Source organism: Cryptomeria japonica, chromosome 8 (genome assembly GCF_030272615.1).
Source record: "Cryptomeria japonica chromosome 8, Sugi_1.0, whole genome shotgun sequence".
NCBI lineage: Eukaryota > Viridiplantae > Streptophyta > Pinopsida > Cupressales > Cupressaceae > Cryptomeria > Cryptomeria japonica.
The window spans coordinates 160,189,365-160,208,407 of NC_081412.1; the positions used below are offsets into that span (position 1 = coordinate 160,189,365).

General features: G+C 36.1%; 1 protein-coding gene across 1 annotated transcript; it reads right to left on the minus strand.

The window, feature by feature from the left end:
- Nucleotides 1–2,775: 2,775 nt before the first annotated feature.
- On the minus strand, nucleotides 2,776–7,238 carry LOC131044814 (G2/mitotic-specific cyclin S13-7). Its single transcript, XM_057978249.2, has 12 exons — nucleotides 7,086–7,238; nucleotides 6,900–6,946; nucleotides 5,647–5,791; nucleotides 5,506–5,538; nucleotides 5,297–5,366; nucleotides 4,992–5,210; nucleotides 4,454–4,591; nucleotides 4,286–4,372; nucleotides 4,007–4,168; nucleotides 3,748–3,906; nucleotides 3,458–3,636; nucleotides 2,776–3,316 (listed from the first exon to the last, which is right to left on the minus strand). The coding sequence occupies exons 2-12, from the start codon at nucleotides 6,925–6,927 to the stop codon at nucleotides 3,184–3,186; spliced, it is 1,353 nt and encodes a 450-aa protein (XP_057834232.2). The 5' UTR covers nucleotides 6,928–6,946; nucleotides 7,086–7,238; the 3' UTR covers nucleotides 2,776–3,183.
- Between the last annotated feature and the right edge of the window lie 11,805 nt (nucleotides 7,239–19,043).

Here is a 19,043-nt window from a genome sequence, read left to right on the forward strand (position 1 = left end):
ACTTCTTCTTCTCTAAGTAAGAATGTTGGTCTAGTTAGCCTAGGTGTTAATCTTGGGGGTGTCCTATGGTAATTTTTTAAGTGGTTAGAAGTTACATCCCTTTCATTATTTTGGTTGGGTCTAATAGTAGTAATTGTGTTGTTCATATTTTGAAGGGTTTGTAAGAGTAATTGGGTTGTCTTCTCATTTTGCTCCATGAAAGCTTGAGTTGCTCTTTCGTTGTGTTCCATGAAAGCCCTCAACTCATCTCCCAATCGTTCACCCATTGTATTATTTTGAGTAAAGTTATTGCTTGGTGCAAATTTCCTTATTTCTCTCTCTAATGCTCTTTGAGTTCTCTAGTATGATTGCATCAACTACTTTACTTGATTCTTAGGTTCCCAAGATCAAGGCTCTGATACCACTATAATGTCCCTCCTAGGGTTCCACCTACAATTTTACTAGAAAATACAATTCAAATTCAAGTCTCGAGGACATAATTCAATTGCAAAATTTTTTATGTACAACATTGTTAGCCATAACACTAATTTTTCAACATAATATATATGTAGTAAACTCAATTCATTATCAAGCAATTTCCTTCGATAGTCATGTTAGGAATTCAAGGGGAATGTATGCAAACCACAATCAAGAGGAATTCTACAACACGAGCATGGGTAGGGCTTAGTCCATCTATTGTGGGTTGGTGTACTTGAAGAGAAACCTCAAGCCCAAGGGCACTCAATCACCCCTTGGCCCACTACATATGGTAAGATCATAAGCCAACTCCATCCCTCAAGCCACCTTGGAGATTTGACACCCTCCTTGATCAAGCCTAGGAGCACTAATTTGCCTCAACCCATGAGCATCACATCTCAAGGTTGTGTGCTTGATAAGATGCATGAGGATTGTCTTCCTCAACAAGCTTGAGAGCACTCATTCACCCCTCGGCCCACAAGCCTTCAACTCAAGATGGTGTGCTTGCTGCAAGGTAGGACAACTCTCTCACTACTTGTGAGTTGAAAGGCTGAAAACGTCTTTCTATTTGCAACCCATTCCATTTGCATTCCAAATAAACTATTTCAATGAGACTATAATTAATTTATAGTTATAAACATTACACGATATAATCATTATTTATTCATAAATCACAATATAGATCTTTTATATTATACACCTACTTGGAGTAATTAATTAGCCTAATTCAAGCTGGAATAATGGATATATTCTCTTAAATTTCTCTACTTTACTTATTTGTAATGTTGATCTCCTTATCTCCTGCTTCTGTTTTATTCTCAATCAAATCTGATTCTATTTGATGCCTTTTCTTGGAGGAATGGTTCTTCTTTTCATATCTTTTTGGATAGGGTTATGTCTCTTCACCATGGCCCCTCACCATAATTCCAATAGCTTTGCTCACTCATTTCCAAAAGTAGTGTAGCCTGAATTTAATATTTCTAACTTGGGTTGGCCCTTATTTATTGGCTCCTTTTTGCCCTAGCCAGCCCTAAGGTTTGGTTATTCTGCTGCGACCTATTCTGTCTTTCTTTCTTTGTCTTTGCCCATTGACAATGTAGATATCCAAGACCTCTTTCTGCTGTGATTTCAAACATTTTTCTGCTGCGACTTCTTAGTGATGTTTTTTAGTTAGGGCATGACAGTTACCTATTTCGTAAGTGTACCTTGTTGAATGGATATGTTCTTTATTGTATTTTGGAAAAGTAAATAAATGGTTATCTAAGAGACAGCTTCAAAATAGCTTCAGTTCAATGCTAATTCAAATTATTATATCGTTCTTTTTAACAAAGTTTGAGGCGCTTTCAAAATCATGTTACCTAACAAAAATACATATTGATTTGATTTCTACTTTCTAACTATTTTGTAAGTTCTTTTCAATCAGATTAATCCATTTAGTTTGGATAGGCAGATTGCATTAAATGGTTATACGACACAGGAATCTTGATCCAACAGTTGCCATGGCATTTGGGAATGATTATAACTGCATATCTTATTTATGAATTGATTTCCACGTGCTAGTTAGCACAAAGAGTGCTTGCTTATCCTTCACTGCCAGTGTACATCAAAATATTATCCATTTTGGCAATGTTCATACCCCAGGTACAGGCATCCTCTGGGAACCTGTACAATGTGAAGAATATCTATCAAGCATCCTCTGTAAGCTTCAGTAGCATCTGTAAAAAGCACGCTTTAGACTGGAGAGAAACTCGTTGTAGAAAAAAGTAAGGCATGACCCACGAAGATGGTTCATTCTAAAAGAAGAGAAGCTATCAAAATTAATCATCCTTCATGAGGTTTCGGAAGCAGGTCAGGAATTAAATACAATTGCATTCGAATATAATGTTTCTGAAGATCTCAGTGGGTGTTCTAATGGTAAGGTCATAGGGTTCTCACGACAGAGATTCAAATTCAAATCTTCATAGTAACATCTGAAATCCAGATGGTGACTCTTGAACTACTATTATAACTTCTAAATCGATTTAAATATTGTATTAGGGAAGAAGTGCCCATTGTGGCCTCTACCGGTATGGGTGGTATGAATAAAATTAGTAATGGACAAAATAAAATTATTTGAGTAATGCCTTATTCACCAGTAAAACGAGAAGAATCGACTCAATATATTCATCGTGGAATAAGTTCAATTTAACACAGTGGAACAAGCTATCCTGTTACAATTCAGCTAATACTAAATGCAATCTGTCTTCACAGAAGTACCCAGTTACAAGTATCCTTATGAGAGTACATATGAGAATTATTTTTAGAGTAAAGCAATGCTGAACACAACCATGGAAAATTAGGGAGAAAATCAGTTTCATTATTTGAATGAGCACAAAGAATTGCTCAACCAAGCTCATTAGTTCAATGCATGTACAAGCAGACAAATCATTCGAGTAAAGTTAATGTATAACCTATTAAAGTGTTGCAATTGAAAAAGGCCATGCCATAATTCTAAAGGCAGGATACTGTGGCACGCATGTCATGGAAGGTATCAAATCCATCACTCTGTTTCTCCACCCTGAAAATGTTTATGATGGCAGCAGCAAATAATAATGAATCGAAACAAAACATACACTGTTGTTATTCATAAAATGGATTAATGGAGATCATCTTCTGTGGTCAACATAACAATCACTGGTTTCGGAGTCACAACATTTAATAGCCCCTCTATATGTAGTGATTATTTGTCTATGCAGGAAGCTGGGCAGGACTCTTAAGGGCCACACTGCCAAACTGCGGTGAAGAGTACTTCTTGTAAACCGTCTCAAATTCGCTTCGTGCTGAACTCTGGTGAAATATAACAATCAATCTAGCACATTCTCTGCACAATGAAAAATACCATCCATACTATCATACGATATATTAAACTCCAATTCTTCACTAATGAGGATTTGGTCTTAGATTCTTAATATTCATTTGCTAAAAGATAGTTGACTCCGAAAGAAAAGAACCACGATCTTACTTGAGATCTGCTACAGCATAGCCTGTATACCGTTTAAGTGTTTCATTCCAGACTGGTTCCTTCTTCAAGGTACACTGAGCAGTAAATACCGCTGCAGCTGCAAGCATTGATGGTCTAAACTTGATCATCACATACCGGAGCAAGGTCAATTCTAAGAAGAAGAACACCACATTTTCCATCTGTTAATTACACCAAACATGCCTTTAGAGGGGAGAAATGCAGTAGCATAATAAGGTAAACAACAGAGAAACTGTAAAGTTAAAGGATCTAAAGTCTATCTCAGGTCTTGCCTCTTCGTCAGAACCAGCTGCCTTTAGAAACCTAATTGCAAATACATATGGAGTGGGGACTGTGAGATGGAATTTGAGCTTATTGAGCATTGTCTTTTCCATAGTCAGTATCTCCTGTTTTGTATATTGTTCTTCTGCTATGTAGAAAAAATCATCCATCTGCAACCAAAAGTGGAGCCTTTAGAAACACCAGTTTGATCTTATAAACACTTTATTACTTTATGAAGGAATTCTCTTCAAGTGTCAATCTAAAGCATACCTCTGGGGGCAAAACTTCTTCATACTTGGAAGCTACAAGCATTGCGGTGATACCCACTAACTGTAAATTTCTCTTTGATACAAATTCAATGGAAAGATATCTATCAAATACATTTGCGGTAAGATATAATGTTTCTGGCATCAACTCAAATTTCCTATGTACCTACAATTTCAGATTAGCCAAATGAGATACCCAACAGATGAACTTTGTCATTTTTATCAATGCAATTAAATGCTAAGAACTTTTAAGAATACTTCTAGGGACATGAGAAGCACTTACCTCAATCAGCCAGTCAATGGTAACTCCTCTCATCCTCCCATTAATATCTGTTTGCGAGGGCATATAGTTTGATACACAACTCTTGCTCTGAGAATAGATAAGTCATAAGTTATCTGTGGCTAACCATTCAAATATCAACATCTTGTTTTGAAATGTGACTGGAAGTACCTCAATTTTGCGATAGAAGTTGTAAATATCCTCCACATACTCAACCACTGCAAACTGATTCCCAAGGTCTCCTTCATCAATGTTTGGCAAGAGGCTCTCTGTCTCAGTCCGTTCGCCATCCATTGTGGTACAAAAGGCCTGTAAACACTCTACTCATAAGAAACTCATATTTTATCAATTATTTGAACATACTTGTGCCTAACAGAAAAAATTCAAGGGACACTTCAATAAAGTTGCTGATGTGCAGTGATAATGGGGGATGAGAGCAGGGGAGGAAGACTACACCACATCAAATCCCTCGCTGGAATAAGGCATTTCATAATTCAGGCTGATATGTGGAGTAAAAATCAGTGGTTGAAAACTGGAGGACTTAAATTTGAATTCCAAGATTACCTCAATTCAATCAATGACCTCAGCCAAGTTTTCCCGAGAAAAATAATAGAGAAACGGTGCTTTTATAAAATGTTTATGAGATAAAATTCTGTGCACAATTCCTAAGGACAAATTCTCTTAAAAAAATGAGAGAAACTGTACTCACTTTACTTCGAGCTACGAGAGTTGCAGTTAGAGTTGGAGGCCTCCTTTTTCGTGCTACTGCAGCTCGGACATTGTGTTTGCTAGTTGCTTGTACCCTAGTTGGCTGTTTAGCAGCCAACACTTTATCTTTTGTATTCTCCTTTGTGGCTACCCTTGTCCCAGGAAGATCACTACCCTTTTTAATCTTCCCTACTTTATTCATGACCTCTGCCTTAGTATTCTGAAAAATAATGTGAAGAGCATGAGAAAACACAGATCAGGGAATAGTTATATACAATGTTCTGTCAGAGAGTTTAAACATATCACCTTATCAGCTGCAGTGATTCTATTAGTTGCAGCAGACCTTGCATTTGCAAGCAATTGAGCTCCATAGCTCCTGTTAAAAAAGGCTCAATAATCAATCAGAAGTTATTGGATACGTACATAAATCATATGTTTACCACATTCGACAGGCCACAACTCCCCAGAATCCATTGGCAGAGGAATTCGTTGTTTCTGAAGCATAGATGGCAAACCTTGTTATGGGGCGACGGCCTTGAACAGTTCTCCTGTAAAACAAAAATACCATCACATATTAAATTCATAGAACATCTCCATCAACCCATATACGAGTCCTCTTTTATCTACAAAATTGGGAATTGAATTAATAAATATACCCATTGACTCCTTTGTTGGCGATATTCAGTCTGGTATTATTATCTACCACAGTATTCCCAATATCTGCCAGAACTGCCCTATTTGTTGCTTGTGAGGCCTTCTGGTTACGGGCTTCTGCTTGTGAGACCTTCTGGTCATCAATTTCTGCAACAAGAAGTTCTTATTAATTTTATATGTTTGAACAATTGAAGACATCCACAAGACAAAGAAGAACAAATGATTATTCAAAAGGCATGTAGCCATTGGTTCTACATCAAGATGACCGACTTTAAAATTTGAGCACTATGGAACCTTCCTTCTTAATGAAGTTCATTCTCAATCGTACAAAATGAGTAGATTGAGAATTTCTATGGGACCAATAGGTTAATTAACCTATTAGATTAAGTCAGCCAAATGACGTGCATTTGCCCTTTAGATCAAGGCCCAAACGGAGTTGGAAAATTCCACTGTTCTACGGGGATGCGTCCCCCAAAAAATTCGAAGTCCCTTGTATGGGGATGTTTTCCAGATTTGGGAACTTGGGTATCCAACACCACCACCTCCGCCAGGGATGCCATTGGGTCACTTGTTATATGGCACATGTCATTATATATTGATTGCAACTTATAACTTTGTGAAAACTAGTTTGCCTTTCATGAGATGCACTTACAGAAATGCTATATTTAAAATTTATCTTGAATATTTCAATTCACCTCAATTTGTATATCAAAACCACCCCTTATTATTCTACCACCATCCCCAAATTTAAACCCTGATCCCCTTGTCCCAAAACTTATCCCACAACTCGGCATCCCCTGTCAGGAAACTCCTTGGAACTATGAAAATTTCCCATATCTCCACAGCCTTCTAACCGTTGAGTTCCTCTTTGAAAGGACAAAATCGGACATTAAGCCCATGCACTCGAGAATTAAGGAGAATTATAAACCCCCTCGATCTCATTGATTTCTGCCGGAGCTCCTCTATCTTTTAGATTTCCATACAGACAAATTATCATGAGAGAACAGGGTTTCCACTCAGCATTAGAGGTTTAGGGCTCCTCTATCTCTTCAGCCCTCATAAAACTGTTAAGTTCCTCGACCTCTTTGTAGAGGTTCAACATTCATCAGGTCACTCATAGATTCAGGTCTAGAAGACATAAGGGAACCCATAAATCTCCTTGACCTCATGAAGTTGGTCGGAGTCTGTTCAACTTCCATATAAATAACTTATGATAATAATCTATAATTTGGAGGAGCAAAAGAGACCCACTCACCTTTGTCTGGGTTTGGTCGATTTGCCATTTTACTGAATTCCACCAGTCTGCAAAATTCCAGAAAGACAATTTTACTCTTTAGGAACCAAAACCATTTTTTTTTAAATCTTTAATACATCATGATTTGCACTGATATCTACCTTGTTAGAATGGTTTACTGTAAATGAATTTGCTCAGTCTGATTACCTTAATTTAAGAAGATAAATTGGCTTCTCAGGCCGCCGCTAATTCAATATATCCAATGAAGCTCAATGACAGGTTCAGTGGTGCCACAACGAAATGGTAAGAGGGTGATACAGAATGACTATATTTTATAATCGAAAGAGCCGTTATAATTAGAAGAGTGTAAATAGGCGTTGGACATTAATATGGGAACCCCCTCAATCTTCCCGCCAATCAATAGACCGACCCAATTTTGGGATATTAATGCTTGCCCTCCCTTAATTTTAAAAGTTTGTGTTCTTGTAGAGTTTCGTGCTTGGGAGTATGGAAATCAAGTTTAAAAATCAATAGCAATACAATTTAATTTGGTTTATCATAATTAAGTTAGAAGGGATGAAATTATTAGTATAAAAATATTTATTATTTAAGATAGATAGGGGTCTCCAAAGTAAATATTTGTCAATGTCTTTAGATAGCTGTTTTCAAAATATCTATACAAGTCAATGAGCACTTGATTTGTTGGTGAAATTGAATGGTTTTTAATTAACCCGCTAAGGATCAAGTCTTGTTGAGTTTAAGGCTTTGACATCGTAAGGGATAAGGCTGTCCCAAATGATACAACTTTGTGGATGATAAATCCTCCAAAAAGAAAAATGTATACAACTAGCATATGTAAATGCAATTTGTAAAATGTTAATATTGCATATTTGGTTTATTTGCTTTGAAAAAATTATATTTCTTTTGACAAATAATAAATCATACCATATTCAACCAAATGCACAAAATACATGACATTTATTAACATTTTTAAAGCATATAATAACACATTTTATATATATCCAAACCATAATGTACAACACATTAAAGGAGTAATAAGTGTTTGATGAAGAAACCAGTATACATGAAAGATAGAACATGCATGCATATGCCAATATATATGAAACACCTATCATTATTATTGTCACAAAGGTTTGAATCTCTTTTCCTCAATTATCCTTTTTGAAAGTTGTTTTCTTGTTTTCATTTTTCATAGTGGTCATATAACAATGGTGGCAAAATTCCTCAAAGTCCATTCAAGGACTTAAAATGTGATATAGCCACAAATGTTACCCTTTCCTCTTTCTCTTTGCCCTATGCTAATTGATGTTTTTGGATGAGTCAAACCTTGTGACTTTTGTATTGTTAGTGCCCATGCCAACTATAAGGTTAGTTGACATGTACATTCATTTTCTATTGGTGCAATTGAAATTATATTTGGAGATTAACTTCAAATGACATTCTAGAGTATTGTCCAATTCTACCATAACATATATGTTGGTGGTTTTGGTGGGGCACTTCCGAGTTTGTATATTATATGTTCAATATATCTTAAAGTCATTTATAAGACCTACTTCTATCCATAGAATCTAGATTAGAGGTTAACATGACCCTTGCATCCTTAGAAATTAGTATTTCAACATCAAGTTCATCATTTTGACCTCTTAATGGAGTAATACTCTCATATTTGGTGGCAATGCAACAAGCTATTAGTCTTTTCATTGAGTTTTATATCTCCCTATTGTGGGTATGTGCATTATCATTTATTGCAAAAAGATGAATATTATTGTCAAACTTCTCCCTATTTGTCAAATCTAATACATTAATGATCCTTCTCATTAATAATTCCCAGTCATCAATTGTGATATGTGCATTTCTAATATTTGTCAATAGTTAACAAAAACCTTTTGTGGTCCTTATTTTCACCTTCCTATCTAAAGTAACAACTATCATACATTGGTTTATCACTAATAGTAGGTAACTAACCCAATCTCCTACCTAAATGACTAATATTCCTCTATAATTCAAGTTTATTTTCTAGGAAATGCTTGAAAATGTCATGAATCTATGTAAATTGTAGCAAATTGTATCCAATGAAGCTCATTTCATCAATCAATATGTATCATATATGTTGGATTTCTTCTTAGAAACTTGTGACTTGCATTCCTTCTAATTCAACAAAATTTTGAAGTCAAATTCTTAACATTGAATAGATTGTCAATGTACCGATATTAAAAGACATAACTTCAATTGGTGAAAAAATAATAAGGGACAATATTGTGGTGTTGATGCATATTGAAGAGCTTGACAAATGGTGTGAACTAGATATGATTTTTCTATTCTTATTGTTCATTGAATTATCATGCATAATATTGTGACATATTGATCTTGATAATAATGTGTCAATGATAATATCTTGAGTGCTCATTTTTTTAGCACCTAAGGCTTCATATGATATAGTTAATATTAGGCCTATTAATAACCCATCCTCTTTCATAGTGTTGATGAACTTTAATGATGTATTGTGTTTCTATGCATATGGTATATTAAACCTAATTAATTTCATATTAGGTCCTATTCATAGTTACATACTTGAACTTACCTAGGTCATTTAATCTGTGTGTCGCATATCATAGGTTTAAGACACTTGTCATGACTTTAGGTAGAGTTATGTCATTTTCTTTATAACAATTATGTCTTCATTGTATTTTGTACTAATTTTATTTTGTATCTAATTATTTATCTAGCTTTGTAACATTTTTATTAATTCTCTAGTATGTGAGAGATTAATTTTCTTAGAAATGATTCATAGGCTACTTGGGGTTGTTTGATAATTCTCACATGGTATTAGAGCTCTACATCTTAAACTCCCTTACCTTTTTTTAGAGAGTTTTAGCTAAGAACTTTCATAAGATACATATAAGTAAAGTATGGGCCTCACAATTAAACTAAGAAGGCTTAAACACCTATAAATCCATATAAGACATGATAGGCTTTGATGCCAAAAATTTAGATTTTTTTTTATGGTTTACGAAAACAAAGGTGAATTTGTAAAACTATATGAATTTATACAATTTTGTATAATCACGCAATTATCATATCATTTTTGTTATATTTAGTCACCATAACTGATGAGCCAAAATAATGGCTCCATTTTATTAGATTTTGTCATAAAACTCTTGCTTTGGTCATATGTTTGGACAATGTTTAGGTCATAAAACTCCCCTGGTTGATGTCTTTTTAGTATTATTGGATCTGATTTATCATAGACCTAAGGTTGTTATTTGATGATCTTTATATAGTCAAACTATGCAAATTATCTGAATTAATCTTAAAATATGGTTTAATTTATGTTATGTTAGCGTCAATGGATACACATGCTTTTGTGCATATTAACGCCATGATGCAGGGTCGGCCAAGATGAGAGGATGACTAAGCTTGTGGTTAAAGAGACACATCATCATGTTGATGGATGTAGACCTAGTCAAAGTGGAACAACATTGAAGGAGCTCATAACCAATTGACCACTTCTTCAGCAAAGCGATTAGTGTAGCATTCATGATTGTTCCTGATGAAGCATAAATCTAAGAAAGGAGGTTGCACTATATGTTCTCAGCAGTAGGACAGTTGTTTGTTATACATTTATGCATTGACTTCTTCTTTTGATGTAATAAATCCTGCCCACCTATTCCTTTGGGATGTGGGCTAATCAATTGGAAGTTTGTTATAAGTTTTTATTATAAATTAAGGTCTCTATCTCCTCACAGGGGTAGATAGAGTGACCATACAGTTAGTAGTATTCAAGTTTCAGACTCATGTATGCTAAAATAAATTTAAAATAAATAAGATACTGGTATTCCGAGCTTATCAATTGTTATCTGAGTTTTGGATATACTCACTCAAGGGGGCCCACTTGGTGAGTAGTGTGAGAGTTGAGAAATACAACACCATAGGAGCCCAAATGATCTCTGCAAACTGAAATAAACCTGTTACAAGGAGAAGCAAGGAAGCAACAAAGAAAAACCAAATACACAAAAGAATGCTCAAAAAGACGAGAGCTCAATATTCACAAAAATGTGTAATGTGATTAATGATACAAAGAAAAGAATCCAACCTCTAATAGGTCAAGAAACCCTAAAAGGGAAAACCCTAGGCTTGCACATAATAATTGATAAAAGAATTAATTATTATGTACCTAATGTTAGCTTAAGTGTAAAAGATAGAGGGAAACTTAATTAATTAAACAAATATCATTTAATTAATCAAGTAAAGACCTGATTACTCTAACACCCCTCCCCCCTTAAGCTAAACTTAGGGAGAAGCTAAAACCTAGAACAACTACTGAAAGCAAGAAAAATGGGTCCCAACAACAAGGCCAGATCAGGTACCCAAATACAACCAAATCTCTATGAATCGGAGAAACAAAGAAAACCACGTGGGAAAAAACTCTACTCCAAACAGAGATGGAAAAGAAAGAAGAACACCACTGAAGCAGGAAATAGCTGCAAACATTGTCGAAGAGTAACTGCTAATCTGAAGAACCTCCACTAAAATAGAACATGACCATGTAGAGAAGACTGTAATCTGCATGAGTGCCCTTAAATGACATTACTTGAATCAGATGGCAAACAAAGGCAAACAACTAAACTCAAAGATATAGATGACATGAGAAACCAAAGCCTGAAGAGCTGATCAATCGAACCATGGAAGCATTAGAACCAACAGGACAAACCTCCCCATAATGCAGAAGAGGGAGAGGGATAGGTACACTGAAAAGAATGGCCAATAAGAACTGCACGACGAAGGACTAGGAACATTGAAGGTGTTGAGAAAGTACATAGTGTCGTGGAAGGAACACTCACTGGACACACATCATGAGGTGAATGTCATGGAAGGAACACTCATTGGACACAGGTAGATGGCAAACAAAAGGCAAACATCAACCCCCCCATGGCACTTTATAATTAGTGTTTGTACAATAAGGCACAAGATGTGCATGATCCCAAGTAGACAATGCATGATGGCACTTTATCTCAGTGCGTTTGCATGAAGAAAATGCTACAATAATAAGAAGATTGGAAACTAAAAGAACCATCAAAACTGAGACATCCTACTCAGAGAAAGAGATCCCAAGACCCAAAACAACCAAGAGATTTATCAGAGTGCTGAAAAGAAAAAAAATGAATATAATATTCCTAGAGAAGAATCTGGAATGAAAAATCATATGAATGGAAAGTGCACAAAACAAGCTTTCCAACAATATAAAGTTTTCAAAAAATGGAGTTCGGATGCTCATTCTACAACCCTAGAAGTGCAGAAAAGAGACCCCACTTTGACTGGAAAAAAGTACAGTCAAACAGAAAAATTGGAAAAAAAATTTCAACACCACGAGGCCTGGCTCAGAACCAGATTTCTGACGCCTATTCGTTTTCAAAAAAATGACTTTGATTGCCCAAGTTATGAAGAAAAAAACCAACCCATATGATATAGGTCACATGGAGCCTACTTGGTGGTAGGGTCGGGCGGAGGTGGCCTATGGGCAGCGCTTTGGTGGTGGCGGTCGGGCTGCGGTGGGGGGCGAGCGGTTCTAGGCTGATGGCAGCCAGAGGAGAGGCGACCGCAAGCAGTGAGGAGGCAGTCGGGAAAGGCAGTGCAGTGGCAGGCAGGCAGGCACAGGGTTTCTGGCGGGCGTGGGTAGCTCTGGGCCGACAACGGCCGGAGGAAAGGTGGTCGCGGGCAGGTGCAGGATTTTTGGTGGGTGCTGACGGCTCTTGGCCAGCGGTGACTGGAGGAGAGGCGGCTGGGAGCTGGTGGAGGTTGGCAGCTAGGGTCAGCGTGGGGCACCAGTGGCATAGGGCCCGAGCTAGCAGGGTCAGCGGCCGACAAGACCAGGGGGCCCCACGGTACCCTGCGTACTGTGGGGAACCCTAAGGTTTTGATTTTTTTAAAAAAACTTTGCCCTTGTTTTTTTTTTATTTTTGTAAAAAATCAAAATTCAGCCTGCATGTTGTAAAAAGGCAAAAAAAAATTGTTTGAAATTTTTTTCTCGAGCTGCATGCCAGAGTCGTATGGCCTGGTACAGAGAAAAAAAATACCCCCAGAGGCTCAGGTGATGAAATTGGTCAAGTTTTATATGACCATATGGGTTTTTGGGCCTTCTGAGCATGATGGCGAGGTTTGTTTAGGCCCAAAGTGCTTAGAAAAAAGGCCTATCCCTAGGTGCACAAAAAAACTTCTCAAAAACCTTAGATCTGCTTCCAATGCAAAAAACTCAAAACAAGAACAAGTAGCTGCAGATCTGAAACTCTAATATCATGTGAGAGTTGAGAAATACAACACCATAGGAGCCCAAATGATCTCTGCAAGTTGAAATAAATTTGTCACAAGGAGAAGCAAGGAAGCAGCAAAGAAAAACCAAATACACAGAAGAATGCTCAAAAAGATGAGAGCTCAATATTCACAAAAATGTGTGATGTGATTAATGATACAAAGAAAATAATCCAACCTCTAATAGGTCAAGAAACCCTAAAAGGGAAAACCCTAGGCTTGCACATAATAATTAATAAAAGAATTAATTATTATGCACCTAATGTTAGCTTAAGTGTAAAAGAGATAAAGGGGAACTTAATTAATTAAACAAATGTCGTTTAATTAATCAAGTAAAGACCCGATTACTCTAACAAGCAGTTTTTATGCATTTGTTAGTTAATTTCCATTTTGTTATAGTTGTTGTTTTGGTATTCGACTGTTCCTGCAGCCACTGGAAACAATTCATGTGTCCATTCTTGCAGCCAAAGCAAGCATAGCAGTCCCTATCTGTTGACCAGAACATTGTCATTAATATCAATTGCTTAAGTTGCTTTCAATTGGGAGTTTTGATAAAGTGTTAACTCATTATGCTTCTGCATATCTCTTTTAGAAAATTCCCTTTTCCTGCAGTAGGATAGAATGGCTTCAACTTGAGCTTAGTGCACATATAGTGCCGACCCATTTCAGGTTCACGTCCCTGGTTGATAAAGTGAATGAACCTTTGCCACAAGAGAGGTAGCTACTCAGTAAGGATGTACAATCCCTAAGCTGAGGTTTTAGAACCCAGTTACTATTCCAATTGCAAGGAGCAACAATAACTATAAAAAATCATACTTTGTAGAGTTCTAGACACTAATATTATGTCAATTTGTTTGATTGTGCAAAATAACCATTCAAACTAGCAAGTACAAGCACATAAGGTGATTTCATCATCACGTAAGTAGAGGAAATATATTTTGTTTAAAGGGGCCAAGTCTTTAGGATTTATGATGGGGATGTTGAAGTATCTAGTCCCATGGGGAGAGGAGCCAATGATCACCCCCAATCCAAGGGGCTTAACCTAGTGGCTATGTCATCCCTAGTGTCATCAATAATCATACCTCCACTAGAATATTGTTTCCACCATTGCCTCAATTTAGCTGCCAATAACTTAAGTGCCTCATCATGGGGGTGACTAGCACCCAAATTGGCCTATTAGTATGTCATAAAGGAGAGCTCATTTTCCATTGAGCATAACTTGGGAAAAGTATTAATCTTGTAAAAATAAATAGTCATTAGAAAGATAGTGTATGAAACCATCCACTTGGTGTTTCTAGATTTTTTCCAAAGTACTTATTATTTTACTTTAATGGCATTTTATGTCTTTGAATTTTACTTTGTATATTTTGTGAAAATAGGGGGGCTTTGAATTTTAGCGGGGTTGTAACACCTCTCTAACCCTAACACAATAAAGCGAGTATTATGGCATTGAACCTACACTTAGATGCAAATGAAGTAAATATTTAAATGATAATCAATGTAGATAGAGATAATTATTAGATCTAGTGGGGACTATGATGATAATGGTTCTACTAATATACTTAATTGTTGGAAGTAGCATGGTTATGTTTCTATGGATGTTAGATGAGAAAGGAGTGATATCACATCATTTGAATAGATGAGAATGCATGTGATGTTAAAATCACCTTCCAATGAATTTAATATTTGGTTGTTTATATGTATATGAGGATGCCTAGATATAATGTGAAAATATCTCGATTGTGTTTATTAGGAGGTGTTAATTTGATGATACTCTAATATTGATGTAATGCGAAGTTGACAAGTGGTTTTTCTAACCATGTTTACTATGTGATCTCTTTTGGGGGACTGAGTAATGATCTTTGGTAACACCTTCCATGTTTATTTCTTGATTATGTTTCTTTTGGGGTTGTGTTGACTTTAGTTGCACATGTTATCTATTAGGAGTAGATATACTTAGTTGATCTATTCAAGGTTTTTTATGCATAATGACTATGTTTTAGGACATGATAATGTTATGGTGATTTATATATATAAGGACATATTGGTGGTATTAGGGTTTATGGTTACAATTATGATTTCCTAATGGTTTTGATATGACGAGGATGTATTATTATCATATACTAACTTGTGTTTTAGGTGACTTCAAATCAAGATTGATTAGGACTATTGAATTATTAAATATCATGTTAGAAGTATATGTATATGCATGCACATGTATTGTATGTTTTGGTTGATGAAGGTACAAGGCATCCACTCCACCTAGCTTCATAGGTCTGAGTGTGCCTACATTGTCCCCAATAATGGTTCACATAGAGATAGCATTAAGGCCCATTTGGCCTAACCCTAGCCATTGTCCTGAATTAGGGCGATTATCCTAGTCTTGAGTCTACCTTCTCAAGTTGTCAAAGAGGAAATGTTCACTTATCCTATGTCAATGATTGTGGATTGTGTGATTTTGATAGATTTATGATTTAATTATTATTGTTATATATGATATATTTTATTTATATTTTATTCTATTTATGTTATTATATCAGGATATATTATATTAGGTGATATAATTATATTTATAATAATTTATTTATTTGATTGCGCACTTCTATTCCAAATTTTTATCCTGTATGTTAGAGATTTTAGTATCAAACATAAAAATGGCATGATGGGAGTAGTGAAGCGAAGGTGCATAAGGTGATGAGTAGAGTTGTGAGGAGCAAGGAATTTCAGAAGGAATTGGAAAAATCAGGGACCAACTCGAAGAAGGATGGAGAGATGCAATGGATAGCAAAGTACCGTTAGAAGGAATCCATGCAAAGATAAACAATGGTTGGGAGGCCTATGGGTCAGATTATCAAGGTGCATACTGGGAGGACCAAAGGCACATTCTGCAATGGGTCTTTGAGTATGGTTGATGGGTGGATAAGGCTAGACCACCATTACTCTTTGCAAAAAGAAGGCATAATGGGGGTATCTCAAGCAAAAAGGATGGGTTTTGCCAATATGGTAGGACAAAACTAGCATGGATTTTTGCTCGAGGAAGATGGATGAGGAATCAAGATCATAGAACAAATAAATACTTGAGGAATGTAAACCCTGACTTCAATGAATCAAGGTATGGATGACATCGAAAAATAGATCAAAGGAATATGGACTCCTCGAAAAATGGACAAATCAAAGACTTCAACAATGGAGGAGGCTAGAATAGTAAAAGTTGGAGAAGCGAAGCACCAATAACACAAGAAAATAAAATTCAAACAACTCCAAACAAACAATAAAGTGAATCCTCTCAAGAGTGGTTAAATTCCCCCAAGATTATCTCTGTTTTCTTAGGCATCAAGAACTCAATAGAAAAATACAAGGATTTAGGATTGTTTATCAAATGGGGTGGGGGTCGAATTGATCATGGTAAAATGCATGACTGGTATATATCCAAATGGGGACATCACATACTGCTTCAAGCATTGCCAAATGATTTTTTCCTAGTAGTATTCTCCTTAGAGGATGAGCATAAGAGGTAAATTGATCAGGGACCATATATAATGGAGGGCTTTGGAGTATTTTTGGAAAAATGGAAACCTAAATTTGATCCCTAGAAGGAAGAGATCAGAAAGAAACCAACTTGGATTATATTATACAATCTCCTAATCAAATAGTGGGAAGAATACATACTGAAAGAAATTGGACAAAATATAGGTAACCTTAGGCAGGTGGAGGGCATAATGATTTACAAGAGTCTGGGCACCTATGTAAGATTATGCCTCAATATCTTGCCTTTAATAATCCCATAGGAAATTTAAATACATACAAAGTGGGGCATCTGGTGACAAAAGGTAGAAAGAGAAGACACTATGGCATTGTGCCCTAAATGCAACTTCAAGGAGCATGGAATCTTGGTATGCAAAATTGATGATTCAAGGGCCACCAAGGAAGAAGTGGAAGAGTAAATCCTAGCATAAAGGAGGAGGAGAGCACAATTGGCATATACACAAATTCATCAGTCCTTGGTAAGAATGGATTGGATGATGAGGAGACCCCGAGAGAGATATGAAATGAATAAGAGTCAAAGATGGGGAATTTTTTAATATTCTAATGAAGTAGGATCAAAGGAATGAATGGGTATGAATGCCATCAGAGTAGAGGAGGAAAATTGTTTAACCCAAGTATAAAACCCCTTGCTCAATTTAGAGAGTGAACAACAACATTGGGTTTGGAACAAATTTGTCTTAACCCCACCCAATAGCCAACAAACATCACATTGGAGAATGAGGTAGATGTTGTCTAGCCAGTAATGGATGAAACAACAGACGAGAAGGAATCAAAATATGAAGAGGAGGAAGATGGGGAAGGTGAAGAGGTGCATATTATGGAAGCGAGAATGTTGGAGAAAACATAATCCAAACCAAAAAAAATCAACTATGAGGAAGAAAGGAAAGCCAAGGCCAAAATCCAATAAAGGAAAACTGGCAATTGTTGCGAATGTAGCTAGACATGGGAATCTAAGATCAAGGGGGGATATCATCCTTCTTGAGGAGAAATGATGTGAATTATGTGGAATGTGCCCCTAACATATGGTGCTTAATTAAGCACCAACTAGATCAAGTCAAAGAAGATATAGTAATTTTACAGGAAACCAAATGGGATAATAGTTATAGTGAGTAGAGAACGAAAGTCTGGAGGCAGTGGGCATGGTTGTTTGTAGAAGTAGTTAAAGCCTCAAGGGGGTTAGGTGTGATATGAGATCCACTAAAGATAGAAGGGACATTAGTGGAAATGGATAAGAATTGGATGGTGATAAGATGCAGAGTGTTACAAAGTAATGCTTCCTTTTGCCTAATTAACATATATGGGTATGTCTCTACATAAGACAAGAGAGAAATTTGGGTTCAACTCACAAGAATCCCAAGGAATTTAAGGAATGAGAAGATCATTATAGGAGGAGAATTCAATGTCACTCTAAATAATGAAGAAAAGAGAAGGGATTAACCAACATTATTGACATACGAAAATATTTTCAAGACTTTATTGATAACAATCAACTTCTAGATATCAAAACTAAGAATGAAATATATACATGGACAATTAAGAGAAAAGGATTGACCAACATAGCAAAAAGGCTTGAAAAATTTATGATTTATAGAGTTTGGGATAGAAACATGGAAGTTCAAGAGTGAATGATCCTTCCATACATAGGGTCTGATCATTATCTGGTAGAATTAATGATCTCTCCAGAAATGCCACCTAATGGTAGCCCCTTCAAATTTGATAACATGCGGCTTAGGGAGCTTGCCTTGAAGGTGTTGATAAAATAGTAGTGGATAAAGATATATGTGGGCAACAATTCAAAGTTATATAGAGTAAGCAAGAAACTAAAACATGTCAAAAACAAACTGAAAGAGTGGAACAAGGAAAAATTCAAGGAAATTTTTGCTGAAGAGGAGAGGGTAGAGAAATAATTGTCCAAACTCAATGAAATCATCAGCACTCAAGAATGAGATCTAAAAATTGTAGGAAAGAGAGGAATTGTTTTGGAGGTATAAGTCAAGAGAAACGTAGAAAAGTGAAGGAAACAAGAGCACAATTTTTTTTTGCAATACAATAGTAGCAAATAGAAACAAAAAAAGAGTATCTGAGATCAAGAAACAAGATGGAAGCATGGTGAACTCCATAAAGGAAGTAAATAGTAAAGAAGTTAGATATTTTGAAGACATAATCAATAGAGGAACATAAATATATCAGAAGGAGAGGGAGGAAATACTCAATGCCATTCCAATAGTAATAACAGAAGAGCAGGATAAGGCTTTGTATAAAGAAATCATAGGAGTGGAAGCCAAATTGGTA